The sequence below is a fragment of the Oncorhynchus masou genome, chromosome 1 (genome assembly GCF_036934945.1).
Source record: "Oncorhynchus masou masou isolate Uvic2021 chromosome 1, UVic_Omas_1.1, whole genome shotgun sequence".
Classification (NCBI taxonomy): Eukaryota; Metazoa; Chordata; class Actinopteri; order Salmoniformes; family Salmonidae; genus Oncorhynchus; species Oncorhynchus masou.
In genome coordinates, this window is record NC_088212.1 from 1,273,378 (window position 1) to 1,290,799 (window position 17,422).

The 17,422-nt window shown below is 42.9% G+C and overlaps 1 protein-coding gene across 5 annotated transcripts in view; it reads right to left on the reverse strand.

The window, feature by feature from the left end:
• slc4a4a (solute carrier family 4 member 4a) overlaps window positions 1–17,422 on the reverse strand; it is a 423,147-nt gene that overhangs the window by 66,787 nt on the left and 338,938 nt on the right. For all 5 annotated transcript variants that reach the window (XM_064927355.1, XM_064927285.1, XM_064927513.1 and 2 more), the window contains 3 exons: window positions 15,666–15,742; window positions 12,746–12,931; window positions 12,408–12,521 (listed from right to left, as the gene is read on the reverse strand). In XM_064927355.1, coding sequence (XP_064783427.1) covers window positions 12,408–12,521; window positions 12,746–12,931; window positions 15,666–15,742 — 377 coding nt within the window. The remainder of the gene's footprint in view (window positions 1–12,407; window positions 12,522–12,745; window positions 12,932–15,665; window positions 15,743–17,422) is intronic.

The window sequence follows — 17,422 nt, forward strand, 5'->3', positions numbered from 1 at the left end:
GCAAACAACACACATCGACAACCAAACAACACACAGACAACCAAACAACACACATTTACAACCAAACAACACACATCGACAAGCAAACAACACACTTAGACAAGCAAACAACACACATCGACAAGCAAACAACACACATGGAAAAGCAAACAACATACAAGTAATAACACACATAGACAATAACACACATGGACAATAACACACATAGACAAGTAGAACACATAGACAAGTAACACACATAGACAAGTAGAGCACATAGACAAGTAACACACATAGACAAGTAGAACATATCAACAAGTAATAACACACATAGACAAGTAATAAGTACTAACACACATAGACAATAACACACATAGATAAGTAACACACATAGACAAGTAACACATATAGACAATAACACACATAGACAATAACACACATCAACAAGTAATACCAAATCAACAAGCAATAACACATCAAAAGTTATAACACACATAGACAAGTAGAACACAGACAAGTGACACACATCAACAAGTTATAAGTTATGAAAGTATTCAGACCCCAGGACTTTTTCAAGTCAAATCCAATTTTATTTGCCACATGCACATGCTCATGCTTACTTACAAGCCCTTAACCAACAATTCAGTTTTAAGAACAATAAGTATTAAGTAAAAGTAAAACATGGATAAGGAAAAGATAAAAATAACAAATAGCAGCAGTAAAATAATAATATTTACTTTATACAGGGGGTACCGGTACAGAGTCAATGTGCGGGGCGCAGGTTTGTTGAGGTAATTGAAGAAATTTGTACATGTAGGTAGAGTTAAAGTGACTATGCATAGCCAATCACCAGAGAGTAGCATTACATTTACATTTAAGTCATTTAGCAGACGCTCTTATCCAGAGCGACTTACAAATTGGTGAATTCACCTTCTGACATCCAGTGGAACAGCCACTTTACAATAGTGCATATAAATCATTTAAGGGGGGGGTGAGAAGGATTACTTTATCCTATCCTAGGTATTCCTTGAAGAGGTGGGGTTTCAGGTGTCTCCGGAAGGTGGTGATTGACTCCGCTGTCCTGGCGTCGTGAGGGAGTTTGTTCCACCATTGGGGGGCTAGAGCAGCGAACAGTTTTGACTGGGCTGAGCGGGAACTGTACTTCCTCAGTGGTAGGGAGGCGAGCAGGCCAGAGGTGGATGAACGCAGTGCCCTTGTTTGGGTGTAGGGCCTGATCAGAGCCTGGAGGTACTGCGGTGCCGTTCCCCTCACAGCTCCGTAGGCAAGCACCATGGTCTTGAAGCGGATGCGAGCTTCAACTGGAAGCCAGTGGAGAGAGCGGAGGAGCGGGGTGACGTGAGAGAACTTGGGAAGGTTGAACACCAGACGGGCTGCGGCGTTCTGGATGAGTTGTAGGGGTTTAATGGCACAGGCAGGGAGCCCAGCCAACAGCGAGTTGCAGTAATCCAGACGGGAGATGACAAGTGCCTGGATTAGGACCTGCGCCGCTTCCTGTGTGAGGCAGGGTCGTACTCTGCGGATGTTGTAGAGCATGAACCTACAGGAACGGGCCACCGCCTTGATGTTAGTTGAGAACGACAGGGTGTTGTCCAGGATCACGCCAAGGTTCTTAGCGCTCTGGGAGGAGGACACAATGGAGTTGTCAACCGTGATGGCGAGATCATGGAACGGGCAGTCCTTCCCCGGGAGGAAGAGCAGCTCCGTCTTGCCGAGGTTCAGCTTGAGGTGGTGATCCGTCATCCACACTGATATGTCTAGCATCAGCGTAAAAGAGAGGGTGGGGGCACAATGCAAAGTCTGGGTAGCCATTTGATTAGCTGTTCAGAAGTCTTATGGCTTGGGGGTAGAAGCAGTTGGACCTAGACCTGGTGCTCCAGTACCACTTGCCATGCGGTAGCAGAGGGAACAGTCTATGAATAAGGTGGCTGGAGTCTTTGATAATTTTTAGGGCCTTCCTCTGGCACCGCCTGGTATAGAGGTCCTGGATGGCAGGAAGCTTGGCCCCAGTGATGTACTGGGCTGTACGAACTACCCTCTGTAGTGCCTTGCGGTCGGAGGCCAAACAGTTGCCATACCAGGCAGTAATGCAACCAGTCAGGATGCTCTCAATGGTGCAGCTTTAGAACTTTTTGGGGATCTCAGGACCCATGCCAAATCTTTTCAGTTTCCTGGGGGGGATATGCTTTGTTGTGCCCTCTTCACGACTGTCTTGGTGTGTTTGGACCATGATAGTTTGTTGGTGATGTGGACACCACCTCTTTTTCTTGTAGTCCACAGTCATCTCCTTTGTCTTGATCAAGTTGAAGGAGAGGTTGTTATCCTGGCACCACATGGCCAGGTCTCTGACCTCCCCCCTATAGACTGTCTCATGCCTACCACTGTTGTGTCGTTGGCAAATTTAATGATGGAGTTGTGCAGTCATGGGTGAACCAGGAGTACAGGAGGGGACTAAGCATGCACAACTGAGGGGCCCCCGTGTTGAGAGTAAGAGAGGCAGATGTGTTGTTACCTACCCTTACCACATCGGGTGGCCTGTCAGGAAGTCCAGGATCCAGTTGCGGAGACAGGCATTTAGTCCCAGTGTCCTTAGCTTCGTAATGAGCTTTGAGGGCAATATGGTGTTGAACGCTGAGCTGTAGTCAATGAATAGCATTCTCACGTAGGTGTTCCTTTTGTCCAGGTGAGAAAGGGCAGTGTGGAGTGCAATAGAGATTGCAACATCTGTGGATCTGTTGGGGAGGTATGCAAATTGGAGTGGGTCTCGGGTTTCTGGGATAATGGTGTTGATGTGAGCCATGACCATTCTTTGAAAGCACTCCATGGCGACAGATGTGAGTGCTACAGGTCAGTAGTCATTTAGGTAGGTTACATCAGTGTTCTTGGGCACAGGGACTATGGTGGTCTGCTTGAAACATGTTTGTATTACTGACTCAGTCAGGGACAGGTTGAACATGTCAGTGAAGACAATTGCTAGTTGGTCAGTGCATGCTCAAAGTAGACATCCTGGTAATCCATCTGGCCCCGCAGCCTTGTGAATGTTGACCTGTTTAAAAACTTCTTAAGGTATAGGGGGCAGCATTTTCACTTTTGGATAAATAGCGTGCCCAATTTCAACTTCCTGCCACTCATGCCAAGAATATAAGATATGCATATTATTGGATTTGGATAGAAAACACTCTGAAGTTTCTAAAACTGTTTGAATCATGTCTGTGAGTATAACAGAACTTATGTAGCAGGCAAAACCCAGAGGACTAACTGTTATTTTTTAGGTCTCTGTCTGTTCAGTGAATTCTCATTGGGAAACGATATTTCTTAGGCACTTGTGTTCAGTTCCTACCGCTTCCAATGGATGTCACCCGTCTTTGGAATTTGGTTGAGGTTATTCCTTTGTGCAATGAAGAAGTATGGCCATCTAGGAAATGGGTAACATTGTTAAGAGTTGCGCAAGACTTGAAAAGTAGTGTTAGTTTCCTCACGTCCTCTATTGAAAACCGATAGACCCGTCTTCAATTTGATCGATTATAAATGTTTAAAAATACCTACAGTTGCATTACAAAAGTAGTTTGAAATGTTTTGGCAAAGTTTACAGGCAACTTTTGAGATATTTTGTAGTGATGTTGTGCAATTTGGAAGCTGTTTTGTTCTGGATCAAACGCGCGAAGTAAATGGACATTTTGGATATATATGGACAGAATTAATCGAACAAAAGGACCAAATCAGTTGAAATATGCTACTCTCTTTGTTTACTGTTGTGCTATCATCAGATAAAAGGCCGAAAAGCCTTTTTAAAATCTGACATGTTGGCTGGATTCACAACGAGTGAAGCTTTAATTTAGTATCTTACATGTGTGATTTATTAATGAAAGTTTGATTTTTATATAATTTTATTTGAATTTGCCACACTGCATTTTCCCTGGCTTTTGGCCAAGTATACAATTTTTTTTTAACCTTTACTTTTTAAGTCAGTTAAGAACAAATTCTTATTTTCAATGACAGCCGAGGAACCGTGGGTTAACTGTCTTGTCAGCTCGGGGGTTTGAACTTGCAACCTTCCGGTTACTAGTCCAACGCTCTAACCACTAGGCTACTCTGCAGCCCCGTAAGAATTTTTTAAAGGTCTTACTGACATTGGCTGCATAGAACGTGATCACACAGTCGTCCTGAACAGCTGATGCTCTCATGCATGATTCAGTGTTGCTTGCCACAAAGCAAGCATAGAAGTTATTTAGCTCGTCTGGTAGGCTTGTGTCTCTAGGCAGCTTGCGGCTGTGCTTCCCTTTGTAGTCTGCAATAGTTTGCAAGCCCTGCCACATCCGACGAGCCTGTTTGATGGTTCGTCTGAGGGCATAGCGGGATTTCTTATAAGAGTCTGGGTTAGAGTCCCGCTCCTTGAAACCGGCAGCTCTACCCTTTAGCGCAGTGCGGGTGTTGCCTGTAATCCATGGCTTCTGTTTGGGGTATGTAAGTGCGGTCACTGTGTGGATGACATCATCAATGCACTTATTGATAAAGCCAGTGACTGATGTAGTGTACTCCTCAATGCCATTGGAAGAATCCCAGAACATATTTCAGTCTGTGCTGCAAAACAGTCATGTAGCTTAGGATCTGCTTCATCTGACCACGTCTTTATTGATGAAGTCACTGGTGCTTGCTGCTTTAGTTTTAGCTTGCAAGCAGAAATGAGGAGGATGGAATTATGGTCAGATTTGCCAAATGAAGGGCAAGGGAGGGCTTTGTACGCATCTCTGTGTGTGGAGTAAATGTGGTCAATAATTGGTTTCCTCTGTAGAGGTAATAGACAGCTACGAGAAATATAGATGAAAACATTCTTGGTAAATAGTGTTGTCTACAGCTTATCATGAGACACTCTTCCTCAAGCGAGCAACACCTTGAGACTTCCTTAAAACTTGTTGGGGATAGGGGGCAGTATTTTCACTTTGGATGAATTGCGTGCCCATAGGGAACTGCATCCTACTCTGTCCTAGATTGCTAATATATGCATAGTATTATTACTATTGGATAGAAAACACCCTGAAGTTTCTAAAACTGTTTGAATTATGTCTTTGAGTATAACAGAACTCATAGGGCAGGCAATCTTCCAAACAGGAAGTGAAATTCTGAAAGCGGGTCTAATTTTAAGTCATCGCCTCTTCACTTCCAAATAAGATATAGATCTGTTACTACTTTTCACGCCTCCCACTTGATGTCCACATTCAGTAGAACATGGAATGAAGCCTCTGGTGTGAACTTTGACCAAATGGGAGGGGAATGAGTCACTGTTCTGGCAGAATGCAATTTCCCTGCTGCGCATTTGTCTGTTGATATCACCATCGTTCCTTTCGGCTGCAGATGAAAACGTATGCTCCGGTTGGAAAGTTATTGGATATATATGAAAATAACATCCTGAAGATTGATTCTCTACTTAGTTTGACCAGTTTATTCGACCTGGAATATATCTTTTTGAAGTTTTCGTCCGATTTCTCCTGGACCAGCGTCAGCTTTTGGGCACGTGAGCTGAAAGTGCTAGCAAATGCAGCTAATTGGACACTAGTATTGAACTTATGGAACAAAACAATGATTTATTGTGGAACTAGGACTCCTTGCACTGCGTTCTGATGAAAGATCATCAAAGGTAAGGGAATATTTATGATGTAATTTCGCATTTCTGTTGACTCCAACATGGCGGAGAAATATATTTACGTCTGAGCGCCGTCTCAGATTATTGCATGGTAGGCTTTTTTCGTAATGTTTAAAAAAAATCTGACTCAGCGGTTGCATTAAGAACCAGTGTATCTTTAATTATATGTAGAACATGTATCTTTCGTCAAAGTTTATGATGAGTATTTCTGTTATCTGGCATAGCTCTCTGTAATTACACCAGATATTTTGGAGGCATTAGTGAACATGGCGTCAATGTAAACCGAGATTTGTGGATATAAATATGCATATTATCGAACAAAACATAAATGTATAGTGTAACATGTCATATGAGTGTCATCTGATGAAGATTATCAAAGGTTCGTGATTCATTTTATCTTTAATTCTGCTTTTGTGACTATCTTTGGCTGGGAAAAATGGCTGTGTTTTTTATTTTATTTGGTGGTGGTCTAACATAAATATATGTTGTGTTTTCGCTGTAAAACATTTTTTTAAATCGGACATGATGGGTAGATTAACAATATGTTTATCTTTCATTTGCTGTATTGGACTTGTTAATGTGTGAAAGTAAATTAGAGAAAAAAATTCAGAACATCACATTGTAGGATTTTTGTTGAATTTATTTGCAAATTATGGTGGAAAATAAGTATTTGGTCAATAACAAAAGTTTATCTCAATACTTTGTTATATACCCTGTTGGCAATGACAGAGGTCAAACGTTTTCTGTAAGTCTTCACAAGGTTTTCACACACTGTTGCTGATATTTTGGCCCATTCCTCCATGCAGATCTCCTCTAGAGCAGTGATGTTTTGGGGCTGTTGCTGGCAAACACGGACTTTCGACTGACTCCAAAGATTTTCTATGGGGTTGAGATCTGGAAACTTGCTAGGCCACTCCAGGACATTGAAATGTTTCTTACGAAGCCACTCCTTCGTTGCCCGGGCGGTGTGTTTGGGATCATTGTCGTGCTGAAAGACCCAGCCACGTTTCATCTTCAATGCCCTTGCTGATGGGAAGGAGGTTTTCACTCAAAATCTCACGATACATGGCCCCATTCATTATTTCCTTTACACGGATCAGTCGTCCTGGTCCCTTTGCACAAAAACAGCCCCAAAGCATGATGTTTCCACCCCCATGCTTCACAGTAGGTATGTTGTTCTTTGGATGCAACTCGGCATTCTTTGTCCTCCAAACACGACGAGTTGAGGTTTTACCAAAAAGTTCTATTTTGGTTTCATCTGACCATATGACATTCTCCCAATCTTCTTCTGGATCATCCAAATGCTCTCTAGCAAACTTCAGACGGGCCTGGACATGTACTGGCTTAAACAGGGGGACACGTCTGGCACTGCAGGATTTGAGTCCCTGGCCGCGTAGTGCGTTACTGATGGTACGCTTTGTTAATTTGGTCCCAGCTCTCTGCAGGTCATTCACTAGGTCCCCCCGTGTGGTTATGTGATTTTTGCTTACTGTTTTTGTGATCATTTTGACCCCACGGGGTGAGATCTTGCGTGGAGCCCCAGATCGAGGGAGATTACCGTTGGGTAATAGGACTGATGGCAAAGGCAGATTACCCACTCGCCATCAAATCCGTACAAGGCACCCAGCCCTACGTCTCCGATATCTCTGTCTCTTTCTCCAGCGAATTGAGAACAAGTTCTCATTTACTACTGCGACCTGGCCAAGATAAAGCAAAGCAGTACGACACATACAACAACACAGAGTTACACATGGAATAAACAAACATACTGTCAATAAAACAGTAGAAATAAAAGAAAGTCTATATACAGTGTGTGCAAATGGAGTGAGGAGGTAAGGCAATAAATAGGCCATAGTAGCGGAGTAATTACAATTTAGCAATTAGCAACACTGGAGTGATAAATGAGCAGATGATGATGTGCAAGCATGGAGTTATCCAACTGGCCCCTCTGTCGCAACGTTACCTGAACGCCCATCTGCGGTCCGCTAATCGTTAGCTGTCTTATCAGCTGCTATCTGAATAGGTCTATCGGACAATATTTCTTTGGTCACTATAACTATATCTATTTTGCAAATTGGATTGATCCCCTCTACCACACGGAACCCCACTAATCTACCCACGGAAACACACGAGGTGGCTAAAAACAGACCTCCATCCTATGCAAGCTTGCTACCGATGGCCCGGCTAGCTGTCTGAATCGCCGTGACCCCAACCAACCTCACTGCTCACTGGACCCTTATGATCACTCGACTAAGCATGCCTCTCCTTAATGTCAATATGCCTTGTCCATTGCTGCTCTGGTTAGTGACTATTGGCTTATTTCACTGTAGAGCCTCTAGCCCTGCTCACTATACCTTATCCAACCTTTCAGTTCCACCACCCACACATGCAATGACATCACCTGGATTCAATGATGTTTCTAGAGACAATATCTCTCTCATCATCACTCAATACCTAGGTTTACCTCCACTGTATTCACATCCTACCATACCTTTGTCTGTACATTACAAAATCTTGAAGCTATTTTATCGCCCCCAGAAACCTCCTTTTATTCTCTGTTCCCGGACGTCCTAGACGACGAATAGCTTTTTGCCATACCCTTATCCTACTCCTCCTCTGTTCCTCTGGTGATGTAGAGGTGAATCCAGGCCCTGCAGTGCCTAGCTCCACTCCTATTCCCCAGGTGCTCTCTTTTGATGACTTCTGTAACCGTAATAGCCTTGTTTTCATGCATGTTAACATTAGAAGCCTCCTCCCGAAATGTGTTATATTCACTGCTTTAGCACACTCTGCCAATCCGGATGTTCTCGCCGTGTCTGAATCCTGGCTTAGGAAGAACACCAAAAATTCTGAAATTTTCATCCCTAACTACAACATTTTCAGACAAGATAAAACGACCAAAGGCGACGGTGTTGCAATATACTGCAAAGATAGACTGCAGAGTTCTGTCCTACTATCCAGGTCTGTACCCAAACAATTTGAACTTCTTCTTTTAAAAATCCACCTCTTTAAAAACAAGTCTCTCACCGTTGCTGCCTGCTATAGACCACCCTCTGCCCCCAGCTGTGCTCTGGACACCATGTGTGAACTGATTGCCCCCCATCTATCTTCAGAGCTCGTGCTGCTAGACGACCTAAACTGGAACATGCTTAACACCCCAGCCATCCTACAATCTAAGTTTGATGCCCTCAAGCTCACACAAATTATCAAGGAATCTACCAGGTACCACCCCAAAGTCTTAAAACATGGGCACCCTCATAGATATCATCCTAACCAACTTGCCCTCTAAATACACCTCTGCTGTTTTCAACCAAGATCTCAGCGATCACTCTATCATTGCCTGCATCCATAATGGGTCAGCGGTCAAACGACCTCCACTCATCACTGTCAAACACTCCCTGAAACACCAGCGAGCAGGCCTTTCTAATCGACCTAGCCGGGGTATCCTGGAAGGATATTGATCTAATCCCGTCAGTTGAGGATGCCTGGTTATTTTTTTTGAATGCATTCCTCACCATCTTAAATAAGCATGCCCCATTCAAGAAATTTAGAACCAGGAAAAGATATAGCCCTTGGTTCTCTCCAGACCTGACTGCTCTTAACCAACACAAAAACATCCTATGGCGTTCTGCATAAGCATTGAACAGCGCCCGTGATATGCAACTTTTCAGGGAAGCTAGAAACCAATATACGCAGGCAGTTAGAAAAGCCAAGGCTAGCTTTTTCAAGCAGAAATTTGCTTCCTGCAACACAAACTCAAAAAAGTTCTGGGACACTGTAAAGTCCATGGAGAATAAGAACACCTCCTCCCAGCTGCGCACTGCACTGAAGATAGGTAATACTGTCACCACCGATAAACCACGATAATCGAGAATTTCAATAAGCGTTTCTCTACAGCTGGCCATGCCTTCTTCCTGGCTACCCCAACCCCGGCCAACAGCTCCTCACCCCCCGCAGCTACTTGCCCAAGCCTCCCCCATTTCTCCTTCACCCAAATCGAGAAAGCAGGTTCTGAAAGAGCTGCAAAACCTGGACCCGTACAAATCAGCTGGGCTAGACAATCTGGACCCTCTCTTTCTTAAACTATCTGCCATAATTGTTGCAACCCCTATTACCAGTCTGTTCAACCTCTGTTTCGTATAGTCCGAGATCCCTAAAGATTGGAAAGCTGCCGCGGTCATCCTCCTCTTCAAAGGGAGGGGCCACTCTAGACCCAAACTGTTATAGACCTATATCCATCCTGCCCTGCCTCTCTAAAGACTTCGAAAGCCTAGTTATAAACAGATCACTGACCATTTCGAATCCCACCGTACCTTCTCCGCTGTGCAATCCGGTTTCCGAGCTTGTCACGGATGCACTTCAGCCACGCTCAAGGTACTAAATGATATCATAACCGTCATCGAAAAAAGACTGTGCAGCCATTTTAATTGACCTGGCCAAGGCTATTGACTCTGTCAATCACCACATTCTTATCGATAGAGTCAGCAGCCTTTCTTTCTCAAATGATTGCCACACCTGGTTCACCAAATACTTCTCAGATAGAGTTTAGTGTGTCAAATCAGAGGACCTGTTGTCCCGACCACTGGCAGTCTCTATGGGGGTACCACAGGGTTAAATTCTAGGGCCGACTCTTTTCTCTGTAAATATCAACGATGTCGTTCTTGCTGCGGGTGATTCCATGATCCACCTCTACGCAGATGACATCATTCTGTATACATCTGGCCCTTCTTTGGACACGGTTAACTTCTTGGCACACCCATCCCTTTAGCGGGATCATTTTCGTCAACATCCATTTTGTAGAGCGCCAAATTCAAATTAAATTAATACAAATATTTAATTTTCATGAAATCACAAGTGCAATATAGCAAAACACAGCTTAGTTTGTTGTTAATCCAACTGGCATATCGGATTTCAAAAAAGCTTTACAGCAAAAGCTATCCAAGCGTTTATGTTAGGAAATCTCTCTCAGCAGACAAAACATTCCAAACAGCTAGCAGCAAAGTAGATTGGTCACGAAAGTCAGAAAAGCAATAAAATTAATCGCTTACCTTTGATGATCTTCGGATGTTCGCACTCACGAGACTCCCACTTACACAATAAATGTTCCTTTTGTTCCATAAAGATAATTTTTATATCCAAAATGCCTCCATTTGGTTGACACGTTTTGTCCAGAAATCCACATGCTCGTGTAGGTCATGACGGGCAGATGAAAATTCCAAATTGTGTTCGTAAAGTTCGTAGAAACATGTAAAACGTTTTTTATAATCACTCCTCAGGTTGTTTTTACAATAAATAATCGATAATATTTCAACCGGACCGTAGCTTTTTCAATAGGAGAGAGAGAGAAAATGTCTGCTCCAAGCTGTTGCGCATGCAAAACTCTGCTGGCACCCAGCCATCCACTGACACGAAGTGATCGTTATCACTCATTTTTATGAATAAAAGCCTGAAACTATGTCTAAAGACTGTTAGGGGCCATAGGGGAAGGAATCTGGTTGATATCCATTTAAATGGAGGGAAGGCATGCAATGGAACAGAGAGATTTGTTTCTCTTAATCACTTCCTGGGTGGATTTTCCTCAGGTTTTCGTCTGCAATATCAATTCTGTTATACTCACAGACAATATTTTGACCGTTTTGGAAACTTTTGGGACGGTAGCGTCCCACCTGGTCAACATCTGGTGAAATTGCAGAGCGCAAAATTCAAAATACAGTATTATAAATATTTAACTTTCATAAAATCACAAGTGTAATACATCAAAATAAAGCTTAGCTTCTTGTTAATCCGTGGTGTCAGATTTCAAAAAGGCTTTACGGCGAAAGCAAACCATGCGATTATCTGAGGACGATTATCTATTGTGTTATCGACTGTACACTTGTTTATTCCATGTGTAACTCTGTGCTGTTTGTGTCGAACTGCTTTGCTTTATCTTGGCCAGGTTGCAGTTATAAATGAGAACTTGTTATCAATTAACCTACCTGGCTAAATTAATGGTGAAGTAAAATAGAACGGTTGGAAGGTTAACATTCGCCCCCAGTTTGAGTTCCTGTGCGCTCTGGAGCAGGTTTTCGTCAAGGATCTCTCTGCACTTTGCTCCTTTCATCTTTGCCACGATCCTGACTAGTCTGCCAGTCCCTGCCACTGAAAATAATCCCCACAGCATGATGCTGCCACCAGTACGCTTCACTGTAGGGATGGTGCCAGTATTCCTCTAGACATAACGCTTGGCATTCAGGCTTCAATCTTGGTTTCATCAGACGAGAAAATCTTGAGTCTTTAGGTGCCTTTTGGCAAACTCCAAGCGGGGTCTCATGTGCCTTTTACTAAAAAGTGGCTTCCGTCTAGTCACTCTACCATAAAGGCCTGATCGGTGGAGTGCTGCAGAGATGGCTGTCCTTCTGGAAGGTTCTCCCATCTCCACAGAAGAACTCTGGAGGTCTGTCAGAGTGACCATCAGGTTCTTGGTCACCTCCCTGAACAAGGTCCTTCTCCCCCAATTGCTCAGTTTCACCAGGCGGCCAGCTCTAGGAAGAGTCTTGGTGGTTCCAAACTTCTCTATTTAAGAATGATGGAGGCCACTGTGTTCTTGGGGACGTTCAATGCTTTAGAAATGTTTTGGTAACCTTCCCGAGATCTGTGCCTCGACACAATTCTGTTTCATAGCTCTACGGACAATTCCTTTGACCTCATGGCTTGGTTTTTGCTCTGACATGCACTGTCAACTGTGGGACCTTAAATAGACAGGTGTGAAATCTGAAATTATCCGTACCTTGAACTCAGTTGGGACTATGAGCTTGGGAGTGTCCACTCCTACTAGCATGTCCACACCGCAAAAGATCAGGATGGCCAAGATAATGGCAAAGTCACTGATTAGTTTCCTCACCTACACAGAGAGAAACACACAGGTAACCAAGCACAGATTAGGGTTACAAACATTACCTACACAGAGATATACATGTACAATGACAGGCACAATATCAGGGTTAGGTGTGTGCAGTAGGGGTAGGTGTGTACAGTAGGGTTAGGTGTGCACAATAGGGTTAGGTGTGTACAGTAGGGGAAGAGTAGGTGTGTACTGTAGGGTTAGGGTAAGGGTTAAGTACTGACCCATGTAGGGAAGAAAGGACTGGTCTTGAACTTCTTCAGCATCATGGAGGTAGTGTAGGTTCCCAGGAAAAGAATGAAGGAGATCAGAGTGATGTCAGGAACATATTTACATGCCTTCCCCACCAGCTCTCCTCCATACTTCACACAATCCTTCTTAGACAGGGACGACCACGTGGCATTCAGAGGCTGCGGACACAAAAAAGTATTCAGAGAATGCAGAGACAAAACAATATGACTTAGAGGCTGTAGAGTGAAAACAATGAGGGCTGTAGACACCAAACAATATGATGTAGACGATGTAGAGATAAAACAATATAACTTACAGTTTGTAGAGACAAAACAATGACAGACTGTTGAGCTAAAACAATATGACTTAGAGGCTATAAAGACATAACTATGAGGCTTAGAGACTGTAGATATAAATAAATATGACAGAGGCTGTAGAGACAAAACATAATGACTTACAGGCTGTAGAGACAAAACAATATGAGAGGCTGTAGAGACAAAACAATATGAGAGGCTGTAGAGACAAAACAATATGAGAGGCTGTAGAGACAAAACCATATGAGAGGATGTAGAGACAAAACCATATGAGAGGATGTAGAGACAAAACATAATGACTTACAGGCTGTAGAGACAACACAATATGAGAGGCTGTAGAGACAAAACAATATGAGTGGCTGTAGAGACAAAACAATATGAGAGGCTGTAGAAACAAAACAATATGAGAGGCTGTAGAGACAAAACAATATGAGAGGCTGTAGAGACAAAACCATATGAGAGGATGTAGAGACAAAACCATATGAGAGGATGTAGAGACAAAACATAATGACTTACAGGCTGTAGAGACAACACAATATGAGAGGCTGTAGAGACAAAACAATATGAGTGGCTGTAGAGACAAAACAATATGAGAGGCTGTAGAAACAAAACAATATGAGAGGCTGTAGAGACAAAACAATATGAGAGGCTGTAGAGACAAAACCATATGAGAGGATGTAGAGACAAAACAATATGAGAGGCTGTAGAGACAAAACAATATGAGAGGCTGTAGAGACAACACAATATGACAGAGGCTGTAGAGACAAAACATAATGACTTACAGGCTGTAGAGACAAAACAATATGAGTGGCTGTAGAGACAACACAATATGAGAGGCTGTAGAGACAAAACAATATGAGTGGCTGTAGAGACAAAACAATATGAGAGGCTGTAGAGACAAAACAATATGAGAGGCTGTAGAGACAAAACAATATGAGAGGATGTAGAGACAAAACATAATGAGAGGCTGTAGAGACAAAACAAAATGAGAGGCTGTAGAGACAAAACCATATGAGAGGCTGTAGAGACAAAACAATATGAGAGGCTGTAGAGACAAAACAATATGAGAGGATGTAGAGACAAAACATAATGACTTACAGGCTGTAGAGACAACACAATATGAGAGGCTGTAGAGACAAAACAATATGAGTGGCTGTAGAGACAAAACAATATGAGAGGCTGTAGAAACAAAACAATATGAGAGGCTGTAGAGACAAAACAATATGAGAGGCTGTAGAGACAAAACCATATGAGAGGATGTAGAGACAAAACAATATGAGAGGCTGTAGAGACAAAACAATATGAGAGGCTGTAGAGACAACACAATATGACAGAGGCTGTAGAGACAAAACATAATGACTTACAGGCTGTAGAGACAAAACAATATGAGTGGCTGTAGAGACAACACAATATGAGAGGCTGTAGAGACAAAACAATATGAGTGGCTGTAGAGACAAAACAATATGAGAGGCTGTAGAGACAAAACAATATGAGAGGCTGTAGAGACAAAACAATATGAGAGGATGTAGAGACAAAACATAATGAGAGGCTGTAGAGACAAAACAAAATGAGAGGCTGTAGAGACAAAACCATATGAGAGGCTGTAGAGACAAAACAATATGAGAGGCTGTAGAGACAAAACAATATGAGAGGATGTAGAGACAAAACATAATGAGAGGCTGTAGAGACAAAACAAAATGAGAGGATGTAGAGACAACACAATATGAGAGGCTGTAGAGACAAAACATAATGAGAGGCTGTAGAGACAAAACCATATGAGAGGATGTAGAGACAAAACCATATGAGAGGATGTAGAGACAAAACATAATGACTTACAGGCTGTAGAGACAAAACAATATGAGAGGCTGTAGAGACAAAACAATATGAGAGGATGTAGAGACAACACAATATGAGAGGCTGTAGAGACAACACAATATGAGAGGCTGTAGAGACAAAACAATATGAGAGGATGTAGAGACAAAACCATATGAGAGGATGTAGAGACAAAACATAATGAGAGACTGTAGAGACAACACAATATGAGAGGCTGTACAGACAAAACAAAATGACTTAGCGGTTGTAGAATCCCTAAAATATGAGAGGCTGCAGAGATAAAATAATATGACTGAGAGATCGATGAGACAAAACAATATGACTTAGAGACTGTACAGACAAAACAAAATGAGAGGGTGTAGAGTTAAAACAATATAAGATGATTTAGAGGCACAGACAAAACAATATGAGAGACTGCAGAGACAAAAGAGTATGAGAGGCTGTAGAAATAAAACAAATCTGACTTAGTGGCCGCTGCTGAGACAAAACAATATGAGAGGCTGTAGAGACAAAACAATGTGAGAGGCTGTATAGACAAAACAACATGAGAGGCTGTAGAGACAAAACAATATGCCCCTTTAGATGTATTATTTGGTCCCCTTTTGTGTTTATGAGTTTGGGGTTAGGGGTTAGAGTTTGGGTTTAGGGTTTGGAGTTTGCAGTTTGGGTTGGGGTACTTACTAGATCAATGTTGTTGAAGTACCAGACAGCAGTGCTATCAGCATACTGAAGATGTAGGGTTAGGGGTATGGGTTGGGGGACTTACTAGATCAGTGTTGTTGAAGTACCAGACAGCAGTGCTATCACCATCCAGAGTATCTCCAAACAGTTCCGTACTGTTTTCTGGAGGACAACAAAAGAACAAATCAGTGTCAGAAATAATCTAGATGTTAAGAGATTAATTTTACTGCAAGAGTTAAAGGCCATGACCAAGAGAAGCAACCAACCTGGCATCCCACCATTACCCCTGCAGCAGCCAACCTGGCATCCCACCATGACCCCTTCAAAAGCAGTCAACCTGGCATCTCACCATCAAATCAAATGTATTTATATAGCCCTTCTTACATCAGCTGATATATCCAAAGTGCTGTACAGAAACCCAGCCTAAAACCCCAAACAGCAAGCAATGCAGGTATAGAAGCACCATGACCCCTTCAACAGCAACCAACCTGGCATCCCACAGTGACCCATTCAACAGCAACCAACCTGGCATCCCAGCATGACCCATTCAACAGCAACCAACCTGGCATCCCACCATGACCCCTTCAACAGCAACCAACCTGGCATCCCACCATGACCCATTCAATAGCAACTGGGAACTCATTTAAACATCTGTTGTTTCCCTCCAGAGATTCCTGGCCAGAATACAAATGTAATCATTCAGGATCAGACGGGCACCACAGATGATCCATTATATTGACCTGATAGTCAGCAGATATCACCCCCCTATCCACATCGTAGGAACAGTAGTGGAGAAGGTGGAACGTTCTAAGTGACTTTAGAGCTGTAACTTGACAAAATGTCAAGGGGTCTGAATACTTTCCGAATACCTTCAGCCTTCAGTATTTATGCTGCAGTAGTTTATGTGTCGGGGGGCTGGGGTCAGTTTGTTATATCTGGAGTACTTCTCCTGTCCAATTCGGTGTCCTGTGTGAATCTAAGTGTGCGTTCTCTAATTCTCTCCTTCTCTCTCTCGGAGGACCTGAGCCCTAGGACCATGCCCCAGGACTACCTGACATGATGACTCCTTGCTGTCCCCAGTCCACCTGGCCGTGCTGCTGCTCCAGTTTCAACTGAACCGCGGCCCTAGGACCATGCCCCAGGACTACTTGACATGATGACTCCTTGCTGTCCCCAGTCCACCTGGCCGTGCTGCTGCTCCAGTTTCAACTGTTCTGCCTTATTATTATTCGACCATGCTGGTCATTTATGAACATTTGAACATCTTGGCCATGTTCTGTTATAATCTCTACCCGGCACAGCCAGAAGAGGACTGGCCACCCCACATAGCCTGGTTCCTCTCTAGGTTTCTTCCTAGGTTTTGGCTTTTCTAGGGAGTTTTTCCTAGCCACCGTGCTTCTACACCTGCATTGCTTGCTGTTTGGGGTTTTAGGCTGGGTTTCTGTACAGCACTTTGAGATATCAGCTGATGTACGAAGGGCTATATAAATAAATTTGATTTGATTTGATTTGAATACACTGTACAACAGCCATAACGGTTTCCACTAGTTACCACAGTCACAAAATCGAATTGCCCAAATTGTAAAAATGCATATTATTATTTTTTATTTTTTATGGGGGGGTTGGTTCTAATTTAAGGTTAGCATTAGGCATAAGGTTAGCAGTGTGGTTAAGGTTAGGTTTAAAATCATATTTTAAGGAGAGAAATTGTAGAAAAAGTGGCGTTTATGACTTTGAGGCTGTGGTAACTAGTGATGACAAGGCATAACTCCAATACAAAGTGTTTTTTATCAAAGTTGCCAGGATGTCACGTGTCCTACTTATATCAGTACACTTGTAACA